The sequence below is a fragment of the Chaetodon trifascialis genome, chromosome 24, assembly GCF_039877785.1.
Source record: "Chaetodon trifascialis isolate fChaTrf1 chromosome 24, fChaTrf1.hap1, whole genome shotgun sequence".
NCBI classification, from domain to species: Eukaryota; Metazoa; Chordata; class Actinopteri; order Chaetodontiformes; family Chaetodontidae; genus Chaetodon; species Chaetodon trifascialis.
In genome coordinates this window covers 5,873,947-5,900,598 of record NC_092079.1, presented here as the reverse complement: position 1 = coordinate 5,900,598, position 26,652 = coordinate 5,873,947, and the positions used below count along the sequence as shown (strand labels likewise).

The 26,652-nt window shown below is 43.2% G+C and overlaps 1 protein-coding gene across 4 annotated transcripts in view; it reads left to right on the top strand.

The window, feature by feature from the left end:
* Positions 1-26,652, top strand: part of zranb3 (zinc finger, RAN-binding domain containing 3) — a 74,282-nt gene that overhangs the window by 16,295 nt on the left and 31,335 nt on the right. For all 4 annotated transcript variants that reach the window (XM_070957593.1, XM_070957591.1, XM_070957590.1 and 1 more), the window contains exons 6-14: positions 2,894-2,979; positions 4,543-4,714; positions 8,757-8,891; positions 12,799-12,918; positions 16,125-16,244; positions 16,916-17,095; positions 17,454-17,627; positions 19,097-19,574; positions 25,439-25,729. In XM_070957593.1, coding sequence (XP_070813694.1) covers positions 2,894-2,979; positions 4,543-4,714; positions 8,757-8,891; positions 12,799-12,918; positions 16,125-16,244; positions 16,916-17,095; positions 17,454-17,627; positions 19,097-19,574; positions 25,439-25,729 — 1,756 coding nt within the window. The remainder of the gene's footprint in view (positions 1-2,893; positions 2,980-4,542; positions 4,715-8,756; positions 8,892-12,798; positions 12,919-16,124; positions 16,245-16,915; positions 17,096-17,453; positions 17,628-19,096; positions 19,575-25,438; positions 25,730-26,652) is intronic.

The following is a 26,652-nucleotide window of genomic DNA, read 5'->3' as shown; positions in this document are numbered from 1 at the left end:
ACTTTCAGCTGTGGATTAACCCACATTTGGTGCTCTTGTGACATGTCACCCATTGCAACAGTGTGTCTCACTGATGTGTTCTATATATTATATAAATATGATCATATAAATGATAAAAAGCCTAAATATATGTTTTCAGAAATTATTTAAATTCGTAATACAGTCAGGTGTGAGACCAAGAAGAGCCTTGAAAGTTACTACTATAATACTGAAATCACTTCTAAAACTGACTGGGAGCAAATGTAAAGCTAAATCTGGTTTGATGTGGTCAAACGTGTCAGAGAATCTGCTCCCGGTGTGAAAACGTGCTGGTTAACAGAGTGAGCTGATAACCAGCGACATAACTAGCCATCAAAATAGGTTTTGTGTCGACTGCATTAAAGCATCGATGTGAGGCAGGACTCCTCAGATCCTGCTGCCATCTAACTGCCAGGTTGCTGTGAGGAAAACTTAATTATTGGCTAGACCCGCTCGTGATAATTAACTGATGAAATTTAGGCAGCTAATTAATTCCAAAATGAGTGAAGTTAGTTCTTGTGAGAAACCTCGAGGTGTATCATGGAGGAAGTATGTGCGTGTGTGTTATATATCGCACCTATGTGTGCGTGTGTGATACATGCCATCCTGTCTTTGCCATTGCCTGCCTGCAGTGGTGAGGTTAGTTTTTAGATATCATCTCTCTCCCTCTCTCTGCCTCTAGAATCTGAAACTGAATATAACATTTTATCATTCGCAGCATAAACCTGATAAGCCCTGTCCCTGCCTCTGTGCCAGTCTCCTCGCTGCCATCATTACTCACTGTGGCTCTGACATCGAGTTAGCACACAGCTCAGGGCATGCTGCACCGTTCATGATGTGCCCTCATTCCACCCACCCATTATATCAACAGTGTGAGGGGGAAAAATGCAAAGCTCCTGTTGAACAAGCGCTGAATTTAGAATGCCGCTCTCACTGCGGCTGCTTATTCAGATCGCCTTGCTGATGATTACCTGTCATTACTTCAGAAATTGCTGCAAATACTGAAAATTGACAGGGTTGTGGTGTACACACCGGCATGTTGACATTTGCACACACAGAGACACACTCACGCTGGGAGCTTTGTTGCAGCCTCTGATGCATACACACTCTTTACCTACTTACTGTATGAAAAGGCTCTTTTCAAAATGCTGCACGTCCACTGAAGACAACACAGCAGCTTGTAATTCATCAGTATTTTGAAACTCTCGTCATGCAAAGATCTGTTGATGACTCATGTTCATGTCTGCGGTTATTTAGCACCCGTAGGATGATTTCTTTATTTGTATTTAATTTTCACATCCCTTTTGTTCTCTTCGCCTCGTCTGAAGGCACAGCGGTTTGACCTGGTTAATCGCCGCTGACACAAATTACCAAACAGTTGCACAACACAGGACTGGTAAACTAGGTGAAGGACAACAGGACCTTGAATAAATTGCACACAAGATACACCGCATGACAGTAGAAGCACAAGCGCAAGTAAAGTCTGTTTAAAGCAAGGAAAAAGCTGATGCTACTTTGAGTTATTTCGTGCAGTTTTCAAAAACCTAAATGTCAGAAAAACTAAAATAGTGTGCGATCTTAATGTTGTGCTGCTAAGTCTGTCAGTTTGGTGGAGGACATTGGTGATATTTACACAAGAAATGATGCTACAGTCATTTTTTAAAGTAATAGTTAAAAGGAATAGGAAATACAGTGTCCTTTTCTTGCTGAGAGCGAGTATGGGACGATTGATACCACGCTAAATGTGAAGCTGCTTAGCTTAGCTTAGCACACAGTTTTTACTGTCCCTTTCTCAAGAGAAGTGAAGGTTTTTAGCAATGGGTCATGTGAAGCCGTTGATTGAAGATGGCTGTCAGTTACTATTAAATAATTTTTTATTTTGAAAGTGTACATCGAATGCTAGCATGAAGCTATTTGTGACATGAAACAGCAGCACAGGTAGAGAACACTCATGAATGTAGCAAACTGATGTCTCATAATGTCAGTGGCACAGCCACATTTAGCTAACGTTTGGTAACATTAGCTAACATTAGCTACTGGTTGTACAAGGCAGAGGAAGGAGGAGTTCAAGAGCAATAATTATATAAAGTTAGCTAACATTACCTACCGAGCTGACTGTACTGAATTAATTCAACTTGAGGAAGAAGGTCAGGGCCAACAGTCTATTTCTCAGTCTCACTTAAAGCAAGATTTGCTAACTTGCCGAAAGTTTGCTAACATTGCCTAAAATGAGGCACCATAAGCTACTTTTCATGCCAGAGCTGGTTTTATTGCTCATTATTTCAACCTTTCATTGGACAGAATGTATTATTTTTTCTTTCCAAAGTCATGTATTCTCTCTTTAAGGTGTGTATGTTGTCATCATTTAATGGGGAAGATGACAAATAGCACAAATCATATTGCTTAAAAAAAAATAAAAAGTCAAGAGTCAAATTTTATTGGGAGGAAAATATATGAGAGATTGAGGAGGATGATACAATAAAAAAGATAAATTAAAAAATGAGACATTGAGGTATTGTCAAACACATCCTCTCCAGCCTGTCCCAGGTCCCTGTCTCTCTTTCCCTTGCAGACATACACACTCACACATCCAGAATACACACCCTGTAACGCAGTGTTTCTCAACTCCGGTCCTCGGGCCCCCCTGCCCTGCATGTTTTAGATGTTTCCTGCTCTAATACACCTGATTCAAATGATCGGCTCGTCATCAAGCTCTGCAGCAGCCTGATAACGAGCCACTCATTTGAATCAGGTGTGTTGGAGCAGGAAACATCTAAAACATGCGGGGCAGGGGGGCCCGAGGACCGGAGTTGAGAAACACTGCTGTAATGTGTTGCTGTTAAGGTCATTTTTTTTCTGTCCGTGTATTTCACAGCTTTTCATGCAGATTGACGCCATCTATCCCAAGAGGTTCGGCACCTGGACTGACTACGCCAAGAAATACTGCAACGCCCATTACAGGTGAGTGGTCAACACACACACACACACACACACACACACACACACACACACACACACACACACACACACACACACACACACACACACACACAAGCTGATATACATATAACATATTTAGCCAGAGTCAGGAGACTGTTAGCTTAGCTTAGCAGTAAGATGGGAAGTGGGAAAGGTTGCCTGGCCAGAAAAATCCAGCTACCAGTATTGCCAAAGCTCCTTAAAAACCAAAAAGTGTGTAAATGACAAATGGTATTGCAGGGAGAAAAGTCAGGCACAAAAAAACTCAGCTTTTTTTGAGGGGGGGCAGAGCTAAACTAGCCATTTTCTCCCTGCTTCAGGTTTTTATGCAAAGCTAAGCTAATGGTCTCCTTGTCTAACTCTCAGCAAGAAAGTGAATAAGCATATTTTGTAAAATGTCACACTCTTCATCTGAGTGCAATACCTCAGTTTGGTCCATTCTTCTTTATATGCCCCGAAGTCTTAGGAGACTGGAATTAGCAGAGTTTCAGTAGCTCTCACCTTCCATTTAATTTCCACTCTTTTCAAGTGTCTGCAGGGATAAGGCGGGCTGTACCTGAGTCTAGAGTGGCGGTGCTGCTGAGTTGAGGGTTTGTTGTCAGAGCCAGACCACAACTGAAGCCAAGCGTTAAATGCCAACTGGCTGCCAGTTGCCAGTGACGATCAGTTACATGTGTGAACAAACACATCAAATGCATTGTTTTGGATGTCCATCAAAGTCAGCAGCTTGGTCGGGGATGGGCCCGGCGCCATTAATGATAACACTTTGTATATAATAGCACTTAGTGTGGCTGGGGAATGCCATTCTGAGCAAAACACACACACACACACACACACACACACACACACACACACACACACACACACACACACACGCATGCGCACAAAAGATCGTACACACAGAGGTGCACAAGGCAGTGTCATATGAACAAAGTCCTCCCTTCATGATAGTGAAGTTGTTGTGGGATATGGCAGCAGCCCAGGAGATGGAGAAGCAGCCTCACAGCTGTACAGTTACTGTTTCAAGTCTCCGCACCAGGCAGAAACATTATTATAGAAGGAGGGAATCAGTTTCCTTTCCCTCAGCAACTACAAGTTAAATACTGGAGTGTGAAACGGCAGATTTGGCAGTGGCTTGTTAAGTTTATCCACACTTCCAGCCAATATGGCAGATAACCAGCGCTTGTGCGGAGGGCCAGTTCTATTCTAAAAATCCATTTGGCTGATGAATTGTGAAAGTTGCCGGCGAGTTTTGGGATAAACCTGCTGCTGTGGCCATTAGACAAAATAGTTTCCTGGTCTGCAAAGTGCCCTTAAGCAAAAAGCTGATCCCCCGACTGCTCCAGCAGAGCTGCTCTGCGGTAAACGATGGAAGGCTGTTGTAGTGCTGGGCAGCTCCCAGGTGGGAATGTTTAAATGTGTTTAACTATTCCTTCAGGGCATTTCCGTAAATAAGTATGTTTTCTTCGTGAGTTTCTCTCGGTTAGAAATGTGTATAAAATACATCAGCAGTCACAGCTTTGCCTCTCATTCATTCTCTCACAGGTACTTCGGGCCTCGCAGGCAGTGGGACTGTCGCGGGGCGTCCAATCTGAAAGAGCTGCACCAGCGGCTGAGCGAGATCATGATCCGTCGTCTCAAGACTGAGGTGCTCACTCAGCTGCCGCCCAAAATCCACCAGCGTATCCCCTTCGACCTGCCGAAGGAGGCTGCAAAGGTACGTACGTTTGAACAAAAGCAGGACAAAGAAAAGCAGCGAAACCTCACATTTGAGAAGCAGGAATTTGCTTGCTTGAGAAATTACTCAAGCAATTAGATGATTATCAAAATAGCTTCCAAATCATTTTCTGTTTATTGACTAAATGCCTAATCCTTTCAGGTCTAACATTTTCAGACATGCCCAGCACAAATCCAAAAGCAATATGTCTAAATACCCAGTCGAGTGTTACATCTCGATTAATGGACATGCCACAGATTCATGCTGTTAAGTAAAATTAAATTGTGTGATCTCCAGGTATCTCACCACACAGGGAGTGACTAATTCAAACATATTCTGTCTCCTACTCATCACCGTTTGATATTTGTCTGCTGTTAACTTTCTTCCCAACTAACTTTGAGAATTGATAAATCGTTTTGAGTCCTTTATCAAGGAAAATTTTCAAACGCTGGGCCTCATGCAAGAACCACTCATACAGACAGATTCATTCTGAAGAGGCTCATGAGTGATTAAGAAAACTTGTCACATTCACCATTTTTTTTTAAATTTTCTCTTAGGGTGATCCAGACCTGTCTCAGGCTCATGTACAGATAATCTGCCTTTATCCACAGAGAGAACACTTGCTTGACTCTTCTTCATCGCTCAGTGGTGGAAAAAGCACTTTCACTGCAGAATTATCAATACATCGAATCCAAACCTGCGAAGTAACTAGTAATTAAAGTTGCCAAAGAAATGTAGTGGAGTACAAAGTACTGTAGTTACCTCTGAGTAGAAGCTCTGTTGGGAAAGTTGTCTCACTCCAACGCCTACGTCAGGGACATAACAGATCCATTAGAAGAACTGACAGTGTAATATAGTCAATAATATTCTCTCGTCCATTTCCATAACCATCACGAGCCGCTTTGCTTTTGAAAGACGCCCCTTAGCGTCTGACTTCATGTTATTCAAAGTATTCCCCCTTTCTTTCTGTTCCAGTGTGGTGCTACTCTAATAACACGTCGCTGAAAGATGTATTAAGATTTTTTTAATTGCTTCGACTACTGACACCGTTATGTTTTCGTCTCCTGGCTTCTGACAGCTGACTTGAAGCTCCGTGTTCGAGTCAAATTCGGGTAACATGAGTGAAACTTGTTCACAAACAGGCCCGGACAGATAAGTTGTGAGCAAACCTCACCGAAATTGGTCCTGCATGACGCTCATTCTCTTTTACTAGCTTTCAAATGTGAGGATTTGTTGTTACTACATACTAAACTGAATATGTTTCGGCTTTTTAATTATTGGTCGGATCAAAAAAAAAAAAAAAAAAAGCGATTTGAAGACAGATAAAGCAACCATGAAAATAATCCTCCTGTGCAGCAGCATAACCGACCTCTATTGGCAAAGGAAACAAAAACGGTAACAGTGTGACAACCGCTTATTGCTGCTTTAAGATTGAACAACTCTCCTTTAGCCTTCGCTGAGACTGATGTATGTGTGTGTGTGTGTGTGTGTGTGTGTGTGTTACCTCTCCACCGTCATAAAGAGGATGCCAGGGTGTTTGTAGAGTAAATGTCATGTTTCGTGTGTAGGTGTTTGCATCTCTTTCAGCATCTCCAAAGTTATGGTTGCGGTCTCTGCCTCCCACGCCACACTGGATGCATGTGAATATGCATGTGGATGCAAATGCGGCTTTGACCTGGCCTGCGCGCCTGTCCTTGTGTTCTAGTCTCTGTGTTGGGTCAAGGCTACGAGGGTTTAGTTTCCCACGGGGAGCAACCGGCGCCAACAACAATACACACTGAGCAGCATCCACCAAGAGCCCTTTGTTAGGTTTTGTATCATATCAGCAAGAATAAAAAAAACCCTGGAGGAGCCCTTTCGGCACTAATTACGCATCGAGCCGGCGTCCCAGGAATGACACAACAATAAGGAAGTTGCTTGGAAAAGTGATGATGCGGGATTTTTACCCCAATCTCCCTAAATGTTAAGGGACGCTTTAATTGGTGGCTAAATATGGTCAGTGTTTCTACATAGTGGTGCCAATTAGGCCACAGAACGTACGTGTGGAACTGTTGGAAAAGTTCATGTCATGTTTTGTAGTTGTTCCCGCCCTGCTCTCTTATCTTAAGTTGGGCTGAAACAGCAGCTCCGATGCGTAATGTCCTCAGAGAAATGAGCTTGGAGATCATTTGTCTTTGCTGGAAACAAAAAGCGCCGCCGTAGCTGGAGCTGTTCAGCTTCATATTTTTTCTTTTTTTTTGTTCAGTTTGCTCGTGAGATGAATGTGTGAGGGTTTTCTGCAGGTATTTGTCCGCTGAGAAGAATAGACAGACATTTCATCCTCCCGGCTAAATGGATTGGTTTTAAGAGATGAGAAAGGGAGGTATGAAGTGGCCGGTCACCCAGAGCGGCGGCGGCCATTGTGCTTCCCACAAGCACAAAAATTTGAACAATATAAAACATAAAAGACTGTGCGGACGTTATTTTCCTCTAAACAAACCCTCTTTTAAAACATAGCTTTGCTAACTGATGATATATGTGTACAGCAGAACCACTCACCAGTTCAGCCTTGTTCATGCTATCTCATTTTCTCCCTAATGATGGCTTTTATCTTCCCCAGCCAGACACTTTTTATGCCCCTGCTGCCCTTTACGTTTTCAGCCGTGGCCTTTTGTCAGTGTTAGTCTAGTGAATATCATCAGGGGTGGAGTGTTTTGCCACTCGGTTTATTTTTTTTCCAGCAGATTATGAAGAAATTGCTCGAATGTAAAATTGTTAATTAGAAATAAACATTGAGAGATGGTGGAAAGTGTGTTTATGTGCAGGTGAGGGCTGAGTGAAACATCTGAGAGGAAACATAAAGGAAACGCCGCTTTATGCTCCTGAAATATGATACTGTTTATCCATTCCTCCGTCCTTGACTTTGAATCCACTGAAATGCTAATTATTTCACTAAATGGTGCAAACCTTTCATGTTTCACCAAATCTTTTCATTGTACTGGTCCAGAACACGCTGTGCGAAAATGCAGTTGTGGAAGTTGCCTGCTGAAGAAGCGTCCGTTATATGTGTGTGTGCTCGCATTAATAAGGCTTCTCTCTGCTGTTTCTCACTCTCTTTCCTTCCCTTCCGACACCGCTCGCGCTCTCGTCATTATGTGTGCGCGCGCGCCTCATCACGCACGGACCCCCTCTTCCTTCAGCTTGCCATATGGTTCACAGTTTTCGCATCGTTTGATATGCAGCGCTTTAGGAAAGTGTTCGTCCCTGTTGATTTTTTTTTTTTGGCGTTGCAGCCTGAATTCAGACAGATTGAATCGAGTTGTCAACAAAAGGCACAAAATAACCTCTAATGACAAAGTGATTAAAAGTTGGGCAGTTTTTAAGAAGTCAAGGGGGTTCGGGCACACTGGAGTTCTTGCGTGCTGCTTTTCTTGTCAGGTTTCTACATAATATGTTGCATTCTAGTACAAAATATCGACATAGTGTGCTGAAGCCTGCTGGTAATTGACAAAGTTTCATATCAGCCCTATTTTTATGATAAACAGGGCTAATCTCCACGGCAACAACAAATGCACGGCCTCTCTGCGTGTCTTGTTTGTGAGCAGGAGGTCCGTAGCATATGCTGCTCTTCACCGGCAGCCTCTCCCACTGCGATCCTCTCCGCTCTCCACTCCCGCCTTAAATACTTCTCGCCAATCACCTTGAGAGCACGCGAGGCGTCTTTGATTTATTGTACCAGCCCGGCTGCTTCTCCATCTTCGACCCCGGCTTGTCACAAGGCGGCTATAATTGGGAGATGCTCATGACCCACCTAACACAGCAGCCCAGTCGGAGGGGCTGGCTTCCTTGGGAATTCTCCATCTTTCTCTCATGTTTTTTTTTTTTTCTCCCTCTTTCTTTCTTTCTTTCTCTTCCAGGGAAAGTAGGACACCCAGCAGCACCATTAATTGTTTTGCCCTTTATATCTCAAAAACAGTAGAGAACAAGAGAGAGGGAGAAGAGAAGGGTAGATGAAGAAGTAAAGGACGCATCCTCACTGTCTTTGTGCTCTCCTTGCTTGCAGGAGGCCTCAGCCAGCTTCGCCGAGTGGGAGAGGCTGATGAAGGGACTGAGGTCAGGGGTCGCCACCACGGACAGCCCCTTCACTCAGGTCATGAGCCTGGTCACACGGATGTACAAGCAAACAGCTATTGCCAAGGTAATGGAGAGCAGGTGGTGCTCGACTACATCTTATTTTACCCCAGCCTTGATCATTACACAGTGGATGACGACGGTGATATTCTGCATTCTTATGAATCCTCCACACAAATGTTGTCTGTGCATACAAAGCCTGATATATATCTTATTTCTCTGTGCCATCGAGCTCCGCTCTTGTCTAAAAACACACCAATGAGCCACATTGTTGCACGGGGTGACATGTTCCTTCATTAGCATGAACACACACTGTAGTTTATTTAGACTCATCCCACAAACACCGTCCTGCTGCCAGAAATACTCACTGGAGCGCCAAATGTGGGTTCTTCCACAGCTGAAAATAGTCCCCAACAAATGCACAATTGCCCTCTGCATTACAAATGTATTTAATTCATTAATTAATATCATTTTGTCTGCCGTTGTCACGCTCTTGCACAGTTGAAGCAGACACTCGAGTCCATTCCCGAAGGTCACTGCCTTTTCTTTCACTCTGCTTGCGCAAAAGTTGGAAATAGAGCAAAGTGTCATGGCGATGTGGACAGAAAATATGGAGACCGGGTTGGTCAAACTGTGGCCACAGCATACATGCCTCTGATGTTTCCTCTATGAACAAGAGAAGCATAAATTGTGAGCTTTGGCATTACATCGCAGTCGATTCACTTGTACAGTAGGAGCTGGACTTAAACATTTCTAAAACTGCTCCGTGTATTCCCGGCTTGAGCTGTGTATAAAGACTGGAAAGGGAGAGAAACTGTGAGCCTGGCTTTGTCCAAAGGTAACAAAATCCACCTAGCACCTCCTCTAAAGCTGTGATTTCCCCGAATCTCTGCTCGATGCCAGGCAATCTCACCTGAAAGACAAGACTCCAGGAAATCACTGCACCGATCCAAGAAATAGTCCTGCAGACAAACCAGCATTTTTAGTTTTTTCTTTTTCTGCAGCATGTTTAGATCAGCTCAAGTGAGCTGCTGTTTGTGAAAACCAAGAATTTGATCCTATTCATGTTGTATCGTTGCTTGCGATCCTTTTTATATACCAAATCAAAATGTAATTACAATATACATATATATATCAAATATGTCTTTATATGTATTATATATTGTTATAATTATAATGGTTTTATGATTCAGTTATATTTAAAGTTCAAGGAAATCCACTGTGAAAAAGACTGCATCATTAGAAATCATGTTAGATCTCAGTGTTTACCAAAAATAGCCATGATTATAATTTTTGCCAAAATCAAGCAACCCGAATATATAGTATTTCCCAAACTGTTGAACCCTTCATTGAAGTTGTTTTTCCATTTGCACAAAATGAGCTGAATTCAGCTGTGCACATCATGTCATCAATGCGATCGCAATGAAATAACATTCAACATGGCTCATTTTGTCACTAATTCACCCAGTATTATTAGCCACATATTAATATTCATTTTCCTGTTTCAGGACGTGGTGAATTGATGGTAAAGCATCATGTTCAGAGCACTTGGCCAACCACTCAGTGGGATCTCATGGGAAAGCATTGCCATGGTAACAGAGCCTAATGGTTGCCAGTGAAAGCACTTAGACAAAGTAGGGAGTTATAACTGAGGTATTATTTAGCTGCGTCCAGCCTGGCATGATTACACCTTATCTCAAAGTTACACACCGCACTAAAATAGCATCTCTGTGATGTTGTTGCTATGGAAACTCAGCTGGCTCTCAGTTTGAAGTGACGTTTTCTTTTTAATGAGAGAGAAATAAGCAATATGGCAAGGTGGCTGGATGCACGCAGTGTGAGGAAGGTTGGGGTCGGAGCAACTGGTGTCAAGAATCTAACAAGCGTTTCCATTTCCTGTTCCTGTGGAAACATTTGTAAGGTAGTAATATAGTTTAAGACCACTGATCATTTTCCAGCCTCACTGATCTCAATGCTTTGATAACAGGCAGTTCCTCAATCTCTTATATTTGTTGTTGAGTAAACATTTCCACCTAGCGTGCAATCATCTGCCATGTTTGAGCGCTGACATTCCTCTCAATTAGCCTGACGCCCTCAGCCATGAGTAGCGCAGCCCTGAGGTTAACGAAGACCGGAGATAACCACCAAATGCAATCATCGACACGCTACTCGCTCAGCCTGCCTCCAAGCTTGGATCTTTTTTGTGCTTGGCGCTGTTTGCTGATTGGATTTCTGCTCAGTTTAGCCTAACACTGGACCTCCTTTCATTACAAAGCCCCCCCACCCACCCACTCACCCACCTCAAAGCCGATACTGCCAGCCCAGTCTCATTTCCTCTCCTATTGGTTTTTAGAGTCAGACACACTTTCTCTACTTCAGAAAAAAAAACACGTTCTTCTTTTTTTGGATCATTGGGAGGGGTGGAATGGTGTGATAGATTCACACATCTATGTCACTCTGACGAGCATTACGGCCCCTGCCTGCCTGCCAGTCCGCCTGGCGACGAAGCTGCCAAACGCCTTTGGGGTATTTTTATTGCTTTACCCGCCAAGCATCTGCTCCCAATTACCCAGAGAGGACAGCTCTGATGCTGGACTTTAAAGCAAGCTAACAGGCCGCTTCAGACAGCCGAGAAGTTTGTGCACTAATTAAACTCAGCGGAAGGAAGCCAGCGAAGCCAAGCCGTCAGTAATGAGGACCCCCCAGATCAGAACAGGGTCGGCAGGCCTGGCGGAGAGGTTCATTATCAGTCGCATCAGCTAATTATCAGCAAGGCAAAGCAGAGGTTCTCCCACCAGAGCAGGTGTGATGGCTGCAGAGGTTGTCATGTTGCAGGAGGTGTGGAGATTATAGGGGTGGGATTCTCACCACGGAGAAAGGCCTGTCTCCAAAACCGTCTAGTAAGGGCTCTGTTTGACTCAAATCCAACCTCAGTATTTCTCACTAGTTGGTGCTATTCTTGGCGGCTTTTTGGCCTGGGGCTCTGAAATGAGCCGAGCCCGGATGCTCAATGACACGCTCATACAGCACATCCACTCCAGCTTTGCTGAAGGTAGCGGGAGCGGCCACAGCCATCACAGTGTGATCGCTGGGCAGCAGCGCACGGTGAAATGATAGATACGGATACCTGCGGGGTACAGTTAACTCACTTGCACTTTTGCTGCTTCCTCTTTTTTACTTTGTTAGCGTCACACTGTCAGTCAAGTTTTGAGGCTTCAGCAGAAACAAGCAAGATGCTGTTGAATTTGGTTTGTGCTGTTTTTGAAGCATTGCTACCATTTGACTTCATAAATAAAACGATGAACAGGTTAAAAAAATGCCAGGCGTGAATAAAACCAAGGTTGCATAAGAAAAAAACCAAGCAGAGAACTCCAGAATAAAATAGTTGAGGACTGAACTTTTACTTAATGCAGTAATTTTGGACCGTAGCTGTCACTCTGACAGGTAACCAGCCTCATATTTTATATTTGCAAGTGAAAAAAATCTGAAAGCGTTCTGTGTGCCGTCACATACATCCCTATTTCAATTTAAAGTTTAAACAGGCTGAAAACTTAATGAATATAGTTTGTTGACATTTTACTTCATTAAGTTGTTGGTGAATTCTCAGATTCATCTGGTTGTTTGCGGATCAAAAGGTGAATTTTCTCGTATCTGTGGTCCCCGTAATCCGAAAAGAAAGAGCACACACCAATCATATCTCCAAGTTGTGATTTATTGATTTGCTCTCACTATCTGCGAGCTGACAAATGCACCCCAGTCGCTCTGTGTGCTCTCTCCTTTTAAAGTCTGGATCCCTGGCATTCAATAGAGAATCGATCAGACGGAAAGGATGCCGCGGTGATTAATTGACTTCTTCACTGATCTAGCCGATTCCACTGCGTGTGGTCGAGCAGTGAAGTGATGGATTCAGTAGCTCTCTTTCATCTGTGTCTATTTCTGTGTCTGTGTGTGTGTGGGTGGGTGTGTGTGGCCAGGCAGGAGCTGTGAAGGACTACATTAAGATGATGCTGGAGGCAGAGCAGCTGAAGTTCCTGGTGTTCGCCCACCACCTCACCATGCTGCAGGCCTGCACCGAGGCTGTCATCGAGGCCAAGGTAACCCCAGGTGGTCCGCAGACAACTGGATCTTGTTAAAGGGGTAGTAAGCGCTGGCCACGTAGCAGCTGTGAGAAATGGCTCAAAATGTTTGGGAGTCAATTAGGATTCACACAAAACCCTGCTGATTACAGAGACACTTAACTGTTTCCACGATGCACACGTGTATATATATGTAACTATGGATATAGATGGTAAAGTGAAGTTACTGTGCGAGTGACCTTGGCTGAATGTATTCTGTGGATGTGATCTTGAGGCATGGATAATGCACACAATAACCCCGTTAAGTCAAATATAGCATGTATTCATTGATGGAAATAGATTAAAGAAAAGTGAAGGATCACGGAGCACGTGGAGGAGGAAGCTGAAAAACCTGACTCCTTTTAGACCAATGATCTGCCCCAGTAATGCCCAGGATTCAGCCCACAGTCTCTCTCACCATCAACTATTAAGCTAATTCTATAGCTAGCTGGCTGTCCACCATTTCATATCTCTATCTCCATTTCTGAATCATCAGAATTATTCACTTGTCATCAGTGCAGTCACAAGGTCTTGGTATTTCATGCAGTAGCACATTTCTCTGTATTTCATGTTCGTTGTTAATGTCACGCCACCTAACCGTTAATTTTCGTTCTTGTTCCGTCCACAATTTCAGATCTTTTGTCAGCCATGAACAGGCAGAAAAGCAGCCTCCTGTGCACTGAGCCATTACAGCTCTCTTAAAAACCTTCAATCTAGTTTCCGGAAACCTCCAATAAGTGGCTTGAAAAGTGCTGGAATTTGTGTTATTCTTGCGCTATCAATCACTTTGAAACAAGAGGGAGGGCTGCTTTGTATGATTGATATTTCATTTCATCCTTTCCATTTAACATTTTCAGATTTTTTCCAACCACTGAGACCCGAATCGCCCATTAACAGTTACCTGGAAACACTAAATGTGCAGACTGTATTCATATTTCACTCCTCCTTCCTGCCTAAGCAGTGGTAATTGGCCCCATACTTAAGTTTTATTCCTTCATCCATTGTCCTGCTGTGTTTATAAGTCAAATCCTTGCCATATCCGTGATTAACTTAGACAAAGTACTGAAGCCGAAGCTCACAACTTGTTCTTGGGCTTGTTCTTCAGCAGGAGGAGATACAGCAGATGCTAGCAGTCATTTGCTTCCTCCAATTATATGCTAAAATCATCCCAGTGTAAATCAGGTACAGTATTTAGATAATGAAGAACATATATTTGATTAAAGCACAGTGTAAGACGTCCATCATTCAGCATCTCTTAAATGAAGGTTACATAACTGCAGGTATCTATTAATCATCATCAAAGAGATGAAAGAAAGAAAAGTTTACTTCTCCTCTCTCAGAAAGTAAACTTTTTCCACAATCTGTCTCCTAAGGTGTATTTCACAAGTCATCGCGGGCAAGTGATGTTTCCTAGCTTGGCGCCGGCAACCCGTGAAAGAGTTCAAGTGTGTGTTCTGCGTGCATACGTGTGTGTTTGCGCGTCGGGAGGAAGGGGGGTGTCGCAGGGGTCGAGGAGGTGTGGGGTGAATGTAATGCAGCGGTATGACGTGTGATAACACTTGTCTCTGTGAGAGGTTCACTCTCTGGTGTGTTTGCACTCACCAATTAACAGAGAGTTATTCCTGCTTTGTGTTCCACGCTTTCCCATTTCTCACCTTGTGTCAAACCAGTCAGAGGGCTTATTTAATAAAGTTGTGCATGTTTTAAACTTATAAATACAGCACACTAAATGCAAGAGACAAATAACTCTGATGAAACAGCAGGTTGATTTCTGAATGTTTTTATGGCCTTGAGATGCATACTTAGTTCTCCACTGGCACATTTATTTGACCTTTAGTGTTCCAGGAAAAGTCTGACCTCTGCGGTCTTTCGCAGCAAGATTCTGCTTCATATTCATGCAGTTACAGTTACATTCACACGTGGGAGCTGCACAGTGTAAACACTCAGTTCTGCTGTCGGCCACTGAGCAGCTCTGCAGGACCGATGGACCCAAATCAAAAGAGTGCAGTTGCCACAGTGCATTAGCAGCTCAGTGAATGTCAGGTTCAGGTTTAATGAACACGCCGCCGCTGCTTCCTTTGTTTGATGTTATGAAATGTTACAAAGTACGATATTATTGCTCTCGTCTTCTTTCAAAGGAGCTATTCTATTTACTGTAATGCATTGTTGGCGCGTTCATTCACACATCTGCCGTTAAAATATCTACAGTGTAGAAGGCACGTTAATGAAATGCTCCCAACCTTTAATGTTCCAGCACATATCTGCAGCGGCTTTTTAGAAGCGAACAATAGTGTTCCTCAAATTGTGTGAACCTTCAGTCAATTCAATAGAATGTGCAAACAACCAAACATGTTATGTCCTCCAGTTATTTTCAGTTACACCTCAGATCACAGCCAGATGACACTTCTGGGCTCATAAACCTGTGATGAATAACATGACACGTCTCTGTGAGGCACAGAACTTTTGATAGTTTGATTGTCTAGTGGCTATGTAGCATTTGAAAGATGAAAACTTTAATTCATAACTGATTAAAAAACTCTGTAAACTCAGCAGTTTTGCTGCTGCAGCTTTGCTTGGGCTGGTGTGACCAGTAGCTTTTGCTGTCTAATGCTAGCTAATGTTAGCCAGCTTTAGGCAAATATTGGCTGACCTACTGAGGCTGATGCGGATACAGAACATTTTAGTATGCAGCCGATAAACATTTCATGAAGCAGACATGTCTCTGTTTACCTGGATGATGGAAGTCTAAGATTCGCTTTTCTTTTTTGCTCTGCATGAACCCCTGAGGGTAATTATCTGTCTGTTTACCTGCTAAACGCTCTCAAGACATCTGCAAATTTTGTGCCATTTGGTGTTGTGTAGGTAATGTGCACTGGCTACAGTTGATAGGAGGGTCATTTGCTGGCCAGGAAACCAAACATTATGCATAATTATGTGATTCATTGTTGATCTGAAAAATATGTATAAATTCAGCTTTAAAGCAGTTTTTCCCTCTTCTGAATGAAACAGAAATTATTCCAAAAATCCAGCGTTTCATTCAAAGATTTCTGTGTTGCAGGTGTTCCATCAGCTGTGCACATGGCAGGTGGTGCTGTCTGGTTTAGTGTTGCTCAACGGTCAGCCATTACAAACTGAATGTTTCTCCAAAAAGGAAGCATTCTATTGTTTTGCCTCTTTTGTTCCAGGCTGGTTATATCCGTATCGATGGCAGCGTCCCAGCCTCAGAACGAATCCAGCTGGTCCACAAGTTCCAGAGTGACCCAGAGACGCGAGTGGCCATCCTCAGCATCCAGGCAGCTGGTCAGGTACTCGCACAAACAAACACACACACTCTCTATAATGACAGACTGATAAAGTAAATTCACTTTATCAGAAACAACAAGTTTTCCGAGCTGCTGAAAACAAATCTGTCACAAGTCTCACTTTATGTCCTAGAATCGTCATTGATTGATTAATCTACTGAAACGTCTCAATAAGGACCAAAGAGTTGCTGCAAATACTTCTTCATTGAATGAAACATATGAACACACATTGGCTGAAGAAATGAGCTTGTGCTATTCTACTGTAATGCCACAATAAATTGGCTAAATGAAGTCATTTGTTTGCATATTAGTAATAATGATGCTTGCTATTGATTGTACGGAATCATAATCAAGGCTTGTTCAAGTAGAAATAAATGCTGAAAATGTGTTTTTCTTACTAACTTAATAAACTCAATTATTCCGAGTGACCGAGCATGTGCATTCCAATCAAATGAAGTAGGTGCTTCAAGCACAAATATGGCAATTAACTGCTAATATTCTGTTATCAGAAAGGAGTTGACTAAATGACATTTCGTTTGAATTGGTTGAATGACGTGTTTTTGTTCTGATTGGGCTATCATTTGTGTGTGTGTGTGTGTGTGTGTGTGTGTGTGTGTGTGTGTGTGTGTGTGTGTGTGTGTGTGTGTGTGTGTGTGTGTGTGTGTCCTCTCCAGGGTTTGACGTTCACCGCTGCCAGCCACGTGGTGTTTGCCGAGCTCTACTGGAACCCCGGCCACATCAAGCAGGCTGAAGATCGAGCCCACCGCATCGGGCAGACGTCCTCGGTCAACGTGCACTACCTCATTGCCAAGGGCACCTTTGACACCGTCATGTGGTCCATGCTCAATAGAAAGGTGGAGCAAAAAAGCGCTTTCACCACTCATTCCACGAATCAGGCGTCCAATCAGGTCACATTTATTTCGAATGATAAATCGCTGGAAAAACTCTGGACAGTGCTGCTCAATGAGATCTCACTTGTATATTTCTCTCTAATATTGCAGTATTTGTGTGTCATGTAAGTTTAGCTGCATGTATACATAAACTTAGAAGCATCAGTGACATTGATTTGCATGTCTTTGGAGATTTATGTTAATAAGAACAGATGTCGAGATTCATAATCAAAGCTATCCAAACGTTTTATGGTGAAACCAATAAAATAGAAACATGACAGAAAAAAAAAATGTGCAGAACTGAGTGTCCTGTGTCCTTCAGGAAATGGTGACCGGCAGCACCCTGAATGGCAGGAAGGAATATCTGAAGGCAGACGAGGGCGACAAGGACAAGTGGGAGTTCCTCAACTTTGCCGACGCGTGGACGCCGAGTGACATGGTGCTGCCGCTGGAGGGGAACGCAGGAGATGTCAAAGGCAACATGTTCTTCACTCATGTGAGTTCATCAGAAACGTCAGCAGTGGGGGACTGTTATTTATTGATTGATTAAAGATTAGACAGCAAATGATCTATTAAATCACAAAGCACCGACTCAAAAACAGAAGAAAGTTTTCAAAATAAAATGAGTGTACTGTCTTATGGAATAAGCATAGCTGTGTTGCAGTTCTTATATTTTCCATCACTTAGTCAGTACGTTCAATATTAGAGGTGGTTTTGATGTAAGGAGGCAGAAAGTCCGATTTTTTTGGTTGCCGTTGTGGAGAAAGCTGCATACTGTGGAAGGACCTTGGGAAGCTCATAACAAGGGACCTTGTCGCTCCAGTGATGTTCTGTCAATGGAGCTTAATAAAGTCCTTCAAAGGGGAAGGAACCTGATTGTGAATAATCTATAGACCAAAGATACTTCGGAATATTACAATTTCTAAAATTCAGATGAGATTCCGGTGGAGTAACCATGGTAACGTTGAAATTTGCCATCCAAGCGTTTCAAGGCTTTTTTTTTTTCAAATAGACGCAGTAATTGAAAAAGAACATAAGAGCTCATCTTCATTTAAAAAATAATGAATGTGTCAGAGGTCTGTGACACGAAGTCTTTATTTATGTCATTTTTCATAGAAACGCACATGCGGTAGGTCAATGATAATGTTCCTCTAAAGCCAGCTGAATAAACCCATGTCATAGAAACACCATTTTCTACAGTTTATTTACTTTTATTTTTTGTCTGCCAGTGTCGTATCCTCTGTTCACGGTGAGTTAAACAGAACACAGAAAAATGAAATGTTCATGTCAATTAGGAGCTATTTAGAAATTAGAAACCTCATTGGCCATCCAAGCACTTTTTGTCTGCTCACAGCATTTCATCTGATGTCTGACCCCATTAAAGATATGAAGATATGAAAGGCATATATTCGAGAGGTTTCTGTCAGTCGGCTGCAGGTGAACCGATGAACATGGCTGTGTCTCATGCAGATGTTTTGTGAAAGTCAGTGCGTCATTGGACACTTAAACGTATGGCAATTGTAATTTTGTACACACATGAACACGCGCTGCGAGTGGGACAGTGAAAGAAGAGTTTGATATGTTAAACACACATACAGGTTCCACTCTGCGTAGATTACAGCAGAAATTGAGCCTATTGAAGGAGCTGTGCAGCGTTAATGATCCATATTCAGCGATGAAAATGATGTTGCTGTCAGACTTTTGAAAAACTGAAAGGTTTTTCTGCGCCTGTTCATTATTAGTCATCAAGTAGTTTTCATTATTCTTTCCTGTGTTACCAGGATACAACTTGTCATCAGAAAATGTTGTTTTGTATTTTATCAAAGGCTCAAATGACAGTTGCAACAAAAGGGAGTTTTGTATCATGGATGCAATGTTGTTTTACAGGTGGGTTAAAAGCTGTAAGTCTTGTAACAAATGTTCAGTGTGTGACAAAAAGCTAACTGCAGCTTGCGTTCTTCCTAGTTCGAGAAAGAAAAGCAGCACAGCATTCGTTCCTTCTTCTCCCCGAGTGGCAGCAAGGAGAGGAAGAGGAAGAGAACAGAGGATGAAGAAGCATCTTCCATCTCCTCAGATGCAACCGCCACGCCAACAAGCAGTGGCACAAACTCTGAAATCAGAGAGGAGAAGCAAGAAATGTCCTGCTCCCAGTCCTCCGCCTCACCCGACCAAGACTTCTCCCCCCAGCTGAAGAGGCTCCGGACGCCACAGCCCAGCCTGAGCCCCAAGTCCCGATTTGCAGGGAGGCGGAGGTCGACGGCTGTGGGGATCGGCTCCGGCAGCCCCAGCACCCCATTGTCCTTCATGGCCGCACGGGAGCTGTCGGAACCCGACCCTCCCTCTGATGGGTGGAGCTGTGGGGCCTGCACCTACTCCAACAGCAGCCTGTTGCCTTACTGCGAGATGTGCGAGTTCCCACGCCTGTCCTCCACTGCAAGGTCAGGTAGGATTAAGAAACAAGTAATAACAAATCATCTGATCAATCCACCCCGACTGTGTGTGTGCGCGTCTGCTCGTGTGCTCCACTGTTTACTCTTCTCTTAATTCACAAACCTCATTTCACTGATTGCAAAACAAGCCGGCCTCCATTAAGAAAAAGACAATCATTCCATCATCCCTTGCTTGAAATGAAGCACCTGAAGCTGAAATCCATTCATTGCTTTATTTTCCTTCCCGTCAATATCAATCGTAGCAGTCTGTTGACATAATACTTTTGAACAGCATTACAGATTTCACCAGATGGAGATGCGTGATAGCGAAAGATGGAGGCAGGCTTGCCAGAGTCTGAAATAGCTCTGCTCTGAGAATATTGTCTGTCTCGCTCTCTCTCTGCAGATGACAAGGACGCAGTATAATTCTCACCTGTCAAGCTGAGAGAGAGAGCGAACAGGCGCCTAGTATTGCTGCAATCGTCTTGCACAAAGTTGGGAAAAGTTGAGCTGGCTCCGGCTGATATCTCTGACAGTCTGTGATTGCATCTTGCAAAAGAGAGGGGGAGGGAAGTCGTTATGACCTGGCAGGCTGCAGGTCCACGCTCTTTAAATGTCTGAGATGCATCAGATCGGCTCAGAGATGACTTAAAAAAAAAAATCCCAAAATTCGATGCAGGTGCAGCAGCAGTGATATTGAAGCAGTGTTTGTTTTAATGCTTCTTTTAATGCAGGATGTTCCGCTGGATGTTCTGGTTGTATTGAGAGTGCTTGTAATTTCAAGTCAGACTAACATCACACTACTTGCATCCAATTACCACACCAACAGGTGGCAAAGATGATTCATTCAACAAAAAGCCATGACAGGATAAGATACTGTTTCCTGAAAGGAAATAACAGCCAAGGTCTTCTGAGTTCACTGGCTGTTCCCCAGCACAGCGTAGATGAAATCACATCCCAGCTCCAGAATCAGGTCTTATAGTTGAAAGTTTGTCAGGTCAAAATTTAGGAAAATGCTCATTAATTGAGAACAATTTCATGGAGTCAGAATGGTTACGTATCAAGACTGCTCATAAAAAGAATCCTCAGGTGAGTATAACCTCTGGCCCTTTGGCTGCCAGCCAGCCACGTAAGTAAATGGATCTTTTTCCCCTGTTGGCTGACAAATAGAGGCTTTTCTGTCTCATGTTGGAATCAAAATTCCATGTTTAATTCGACAGAATGCATCGACCAAGTGAAGGCATTATGTTTAAACAGTCAGAAATCTCAAGGTCTGATTGAATAATTGACTGAGTTTTATTTGCCTTCCCTTAAAAAATGGTTTAGAAAAGAGATTATGAAAAAAAAAAAAACACTTCCGAGAACATCAGTACCGCTCTCACATGTGTGTATAACTGTATAGCTGGAGCTAGGAGGCAATGAGCTTAACTTAGCATAAAGACTGGAAACAATGGGAAACCGCAACACAGGACAGGAAGAAAACGTGCTTACTGGCACCCCTGAAACTCACTAATCACCAGTCAAACACGTTAATTGCACTATAAGCTTAAGACGTGTTTAGACATCTCATCGAACATTCAGCAAGAAAGTGAATCAGCATATCCCAAGATGTTGAACTTTTGGTTGATTAATTGAGTTTTATTTATCAGGTTTTCCAAACTAGCCCTAGTGTGAACTGTGCTTCCTTAAGTGGGAGAGTATAAAACCTTGGATGTCGCCTAGCTAGCTGGCTAGCTAGCTGGACCAATTGTATTTTTTCAGGCATGTTGACAGGTGCTGTCTTTACTAATGCAATGAGCTATTCATTGCTACTGTTGCCCAACACCTTAGGACATTTCATCAAATTAAAACTTTCTATATTGTTGTCTTTTACTTCATTAAAATCCCACTCTGTTGTAGAAAGCAGTCAAGGTGTTGATATAAGATGCGAAAAGAAACACATACACAGTGTGTGTGCATTATCCAGTATGACATGTTTCAGTATTAATAGTTTGTTCATAACACATTCAATTTCTCGCCTGTCTGCGGTAATGATTCTCAAGTGTCTTTATGCTAATACAGGAGCTATATTTAGTGTCAAGTATAGAGTAAATATTGGCTATCCTGAACGTTTGTTTGCAGCTCAGTCCATTGGACGTGGTGATGGTGCACTTAAAACACACAGTTCAAACAACCAGTACCTCAGCCTTTGAGTAGCACAAAAACACACACACACACCCACACACACACCCACACATATTTTTTTTAACAGAATTCACCCCCCATTTCATGCTCAGCTGCAGCAGATGCTTGATAACTATTCAGCAATCACACTCTCTTCTTTGTCACAAGCGCCACTCTGCATTCACGGCAGCAGGCTATGTCAGCTCGCGAGACGTGGAATTTAACAACCTGCTAAATTTGTAAATGACAGACTGTGCTGGAAAATAACAACTGTATTTATGGAGATATCGCTCAACTTGGCACTGCAATCCTCAGCTTGGTGAAATGTAAGAAAATAATCAGGTCACAGCCCATAGTGTGACATGAGAGACGTTACCCTTTCAAGAGCAGCAATTTCTCACAATGTCTGTAAAGAAAAGTGTGACATTGTGTTACATGTTGCATCAGTAGTATTAAGACATTTTGCAGAGAATCACTTAATACCAGCACATGATGCAAGGACATCAGGGCTTCATATTTGAAGTAAAGGAATGGAAGACGCATCATTTGGCCTTCGCTGTCTTGTGGATTTGAGCAGCATGGCAGAAATACAGAAAGACAGCAGCTGGAGAGGAAGAATAGTCAGCATGCAGACGGATATTCATCTGTTGTACCATGAGGCACTTGTACCGCAATGACACATACCAGAATGAGATGTATGATATGAGAAGTCAAAGAAAGTTTTTCATGATCAGAAGGAAAAGTATTGAAGTTTGATGTGGGAAACGGAAACTGCTGCTTAGAGGCTCACTACCGACTGTCAAAGCAGCAAACTGACCCCTCACTAAGCACCTTTCCCTTCGATACTGATGCTGCGTCTGTAAAGCTTTCCATCCTAGAACTGCACGTGCAGTTTGCTGTGATAGCAGTGGCAGATTTACCACTCAAAATTGGTACTAATTCTTGCAACAATTAGTCTTCAGTTTCACTCAAACGTTACTGAAAGGAGCCTCTCATTTCTGGCCAACCACCGTTATTTTCATAACGCTACGCTGCTACTGGAGGTAATAAGCTAGTTATCTGGGCATGCTAACATAGCTTTCATTCGAGCAGATAGACACACTGTCAAAATCATTGTTTCCAGCTCTGCTCTTTTGTTTTATGCACCCTTATACATGAAGTTTTGCTCTCACTGCGGCCTCATGAGCATCACTGTAGTTTTGGGAAATCCAAAGCTTGACAGGCCTGCGGTACCTCGCTGGAGTTTCCAAACTGTAATTATTACTATGCAGTTATATTAATTGTTGTTTGGTGTTGGGTTTTAGTGAATGGTAATTTGTTAAAGACAATTTTTATATTTGGAGACATCTTTGGTGGGAGGCTGTGGTTGTTTTCTAATGTCCAGAGTTCTTTTGTTCGACTTCCCGGCGACACTGAAGTTGGAATTTCTGTCGGTGGCATGCTTTGCTTTATCTGTGTAGCCATGGTGGCCATCACCACGGGAGATTATTTCCTATACGGCAGGGAGGGAAACTTACCAAATTCAGCTTTCATTAATCGGACACAAATTGAATCACTGCCGTGCTGTATTGTCAATAATCGGGGACTGTTTTTAATCAAACTGTCATGTATTATAACCTCCTTTATGTGACAGGGGTTGGCATCTCAGGTGGGTTAGCCTAAACAGTTTCCTAAAGTTCATTTTATGTCTGTAAACAACCACACATCTTCTGTTCAGCCGTTTTTGGGTTGAAACGGTGCTGAGTTCCTGTGTTTGCAGCTTTTTCAGGCCGAGAGCGTGGGCACAGTTCAGTCCTCTGGTAGACCAGCAATTTGTCTCTCAACACCTACTGTGAGAGATGTATACAGGAAGAGAGCATGTTGGCTGTCTCCTGGCTCTCTGCACCTCTCAGCTAGCACTCTATACTTGTCCTGATTTTTTTTTTTGACTGATTTTCAGAATGTGACAACAAAGTCCAGTCAAATATTTAACTGTGTCATATCATACAGTCCTTGAGGACCCAGTGCTGTTCTTTGATGCTTCTTTGTCACATGCTGCAGCTGTTTCATCCCTGCAGACTGCGAGAAAAGCATTTCCTGTTTTATTCAACAACTGTAGTGTGTCATTTTCATGTAAATCCTCATAAGCTTATGCCATTGGTTCACATGCAGGATCACATGCTTTTTGAATGTGTGTGTGTGTGTGTATCGTGGTATGATTGTGTGCCTGGATTTGCGACTCGATTTTGGAACCTCATCAAGCCACTACAGACATAATGGGGCCCTGATTGGGAGGAAATCAAGGGGGTTGACTGGTAAAGTCGAGGCACAGCCCTGTAGGATTTCCCCGTTAACATCTTCCTCGGTGGGGACAGCTTAACACAAATTGAGCCGTCTCTCCGCGGTCTCGCTCGGCTTGTTAGCGAAGGGGGGCAGCGGTGGGGCCAGGAGCCCGGAGACTCAGATGACATTTCGGGGAGCCGACTAGAGGCTGGCCTTTTGAAGAAACAAGCCACAGAGAGGCAGGATCACTAATTAGCCCTCTGCGTCCCTGAGTCTCACAACTTACTGTCTTGTTAGATTTCACACCTCAAGTTCAACAAATAATGTGAAAGGATGATTTAAATTTAACCAGGAAAGTCGGGAAAGGAAATTGTGCAGCACTCCTCTCGAAGAAGTTCTCTTCAGACTGAAAGTGACATTTACATTTGCTTATGAATAATTGTTTTCTTGCCTTTAGCAGCTAATCTGTCAGTTAGCTTTACCTTGATAATAAACATCAGTACTAGTTTATGAGCGGCAGTGCCTCCGAACATGACTTTAAAGTAAAATTTTGAATAATGTGGAGTCTATGAATGGCAATGGCATAATCCTTGCATCCATTAACATTTTTGTGGCTTAGATTTCTGCCTGACCTTCACAGAATTACAACATTCGGTATGAATGAAAATCACATCAATGCTTTAAGGGTGGAACTGCAGAACAAGCTTGAGAGTCAGTCGACAAGGTGCTGTAAACTGCTTCTTTAAAGCGAGAAATGCGCTTGGCATCCCGCCATTATCAGCTGTTGAATACCGTTCTCTGCACCCGGCTGGAGCGCAGATGCAGCTATCGCAGCCGATTATTTTGTTTAGGTTTGATTGCACATGATGCAGGCGGGCAATTAAGAAAACAATGTGACATGAGCATGATTCATTCTGCTGGCACATTATATTGGCTGTTTGATGCCAGAGTTGGTGAAAGGAGGGGGTTGTCGGAGGCGGCAGGTGTTCCATCTGCAGCTTTCTGCTTCGCTGCTGATGTGCTGTTGAGCAAGGATCTAAAGACATGGCCAGTATGTAGCAGTCAGCTAGCTAGAATAAATAACAATGTTTTGAAAAAATGTACCTCAGAGAAACTGTAAACTGCTTCTCTGTAAAAATGTACTTCCTCCTTTAAAGACTTGGGTGTGTTTATACACTCCTGACATCCCTGCTTATTTCTTCCCGTTTTACACAATCACGCCTTCTAAATTTGTCGTTAAAGACTTATGATGGCTAATAACATCACTAATGAGCCATATTGAGTTTTACTTTCATGTCAGAAGTCATTTTGTCACACTGTCGCTCTCCTCAGCTGATGGATATCTCACCAGGGAATTAAACTCTTCAAAGTCTGATTACACTGTGCAACTCGGCCAATAAAGTAATCTTCATCTCTCTCTCTCTCTTCCCTCCCTCTTTCTCCGCTGGCTCAGAGCCACCCGGGTCTCGGCAGCCCCCCTCACCCGAGCGGGACCAGGCATGCGTCGTCCTCTCCAGCACCGACAGCGAGCCAGAGCTCAGCCGGGGAAAAGCCCAGCCTCCGAAATCGCGCAAAGACAAACAGAGCGAGGAGGAGGATGAGCCTCAGAAAGACAAACAGAAACTAGGAGAAGCAGAGGAGGAGGAGGAGGACAAGCGGCAGCTCAAAGGCAAACAATCAATGGGGGAGCAAGGCGACAACGTCGCTGGCGGTGGCGACTGCCTCCCCCCTGACCACACACAGGGTAATCCCACCTGCAATCTTCTTCTTTTCATATCTAGGGAAATTGGCTGGTGCCGCGCTGTCACCTGCCCATATAATGCTGTTTAATATCATCACTTCAAACCAATAAGGGACTATATCTCATTCCATATGTGGCTTGGCATTATTATTCTTACTATTATTGGTATCTAGTTGGGCATATTGCCTATTTCTACACTCAGTAAGGAGATATTGAGTAAAGCCACGCTCGTCTCCAGAGTGCAGCTTGTTGAAACAAGAGACTTGCTTGAAGCCCCCAAAATACACACAAGGTTTGAGGTTCAATCACTGTCCAGTAGGCAACTGATGAGCATCTGATTGGCTATTTTTTAATAAAGTGGACTGAGGTCTAATTACATAAAAGGCACAAATTCCCTCCCGACACCAACTTATCCTTGAAACACAACCTGCCTTCCCTGCTTTCTGCGTCCACTCTGGTTATATGTGTACATGTCTGCAGGTCTCTGAGGGATGTGAAGAAACAAATTCCCAATTACACAGTGTGTAATATTGCAAATTAAGACCTCTGTGTTCAAGTACTTGTGTCTCAAAGGGATATGCAAAGCAATAAATTGCACTAATTACAAAGAACTAATTACACCGTGTGCAATATGAAGAGCTCTAAAAAAATTGCCAGACTAGCAGAGTCTAAGAAAAGCCTGTGACCTGGGTGTTGCCTCTGAAAGTGTGCAGACATTTTGGGGCAGAGTTATTGAAGGATGAAACTGAGCTGGCAGCAGTTCAGGCCTGTTTTTTAAGCTTCTTTGTAGAATACTTAACATATGAAAGAACACAAGCCATTTAGGTTTAACAGGCGAGCTATCAACCCCTATTACCCTTTAACATCCTCAGATCAGTGTGCATCAACTTGGCAGATTCCTTTCCTTGCAGAGCCACACACGCACA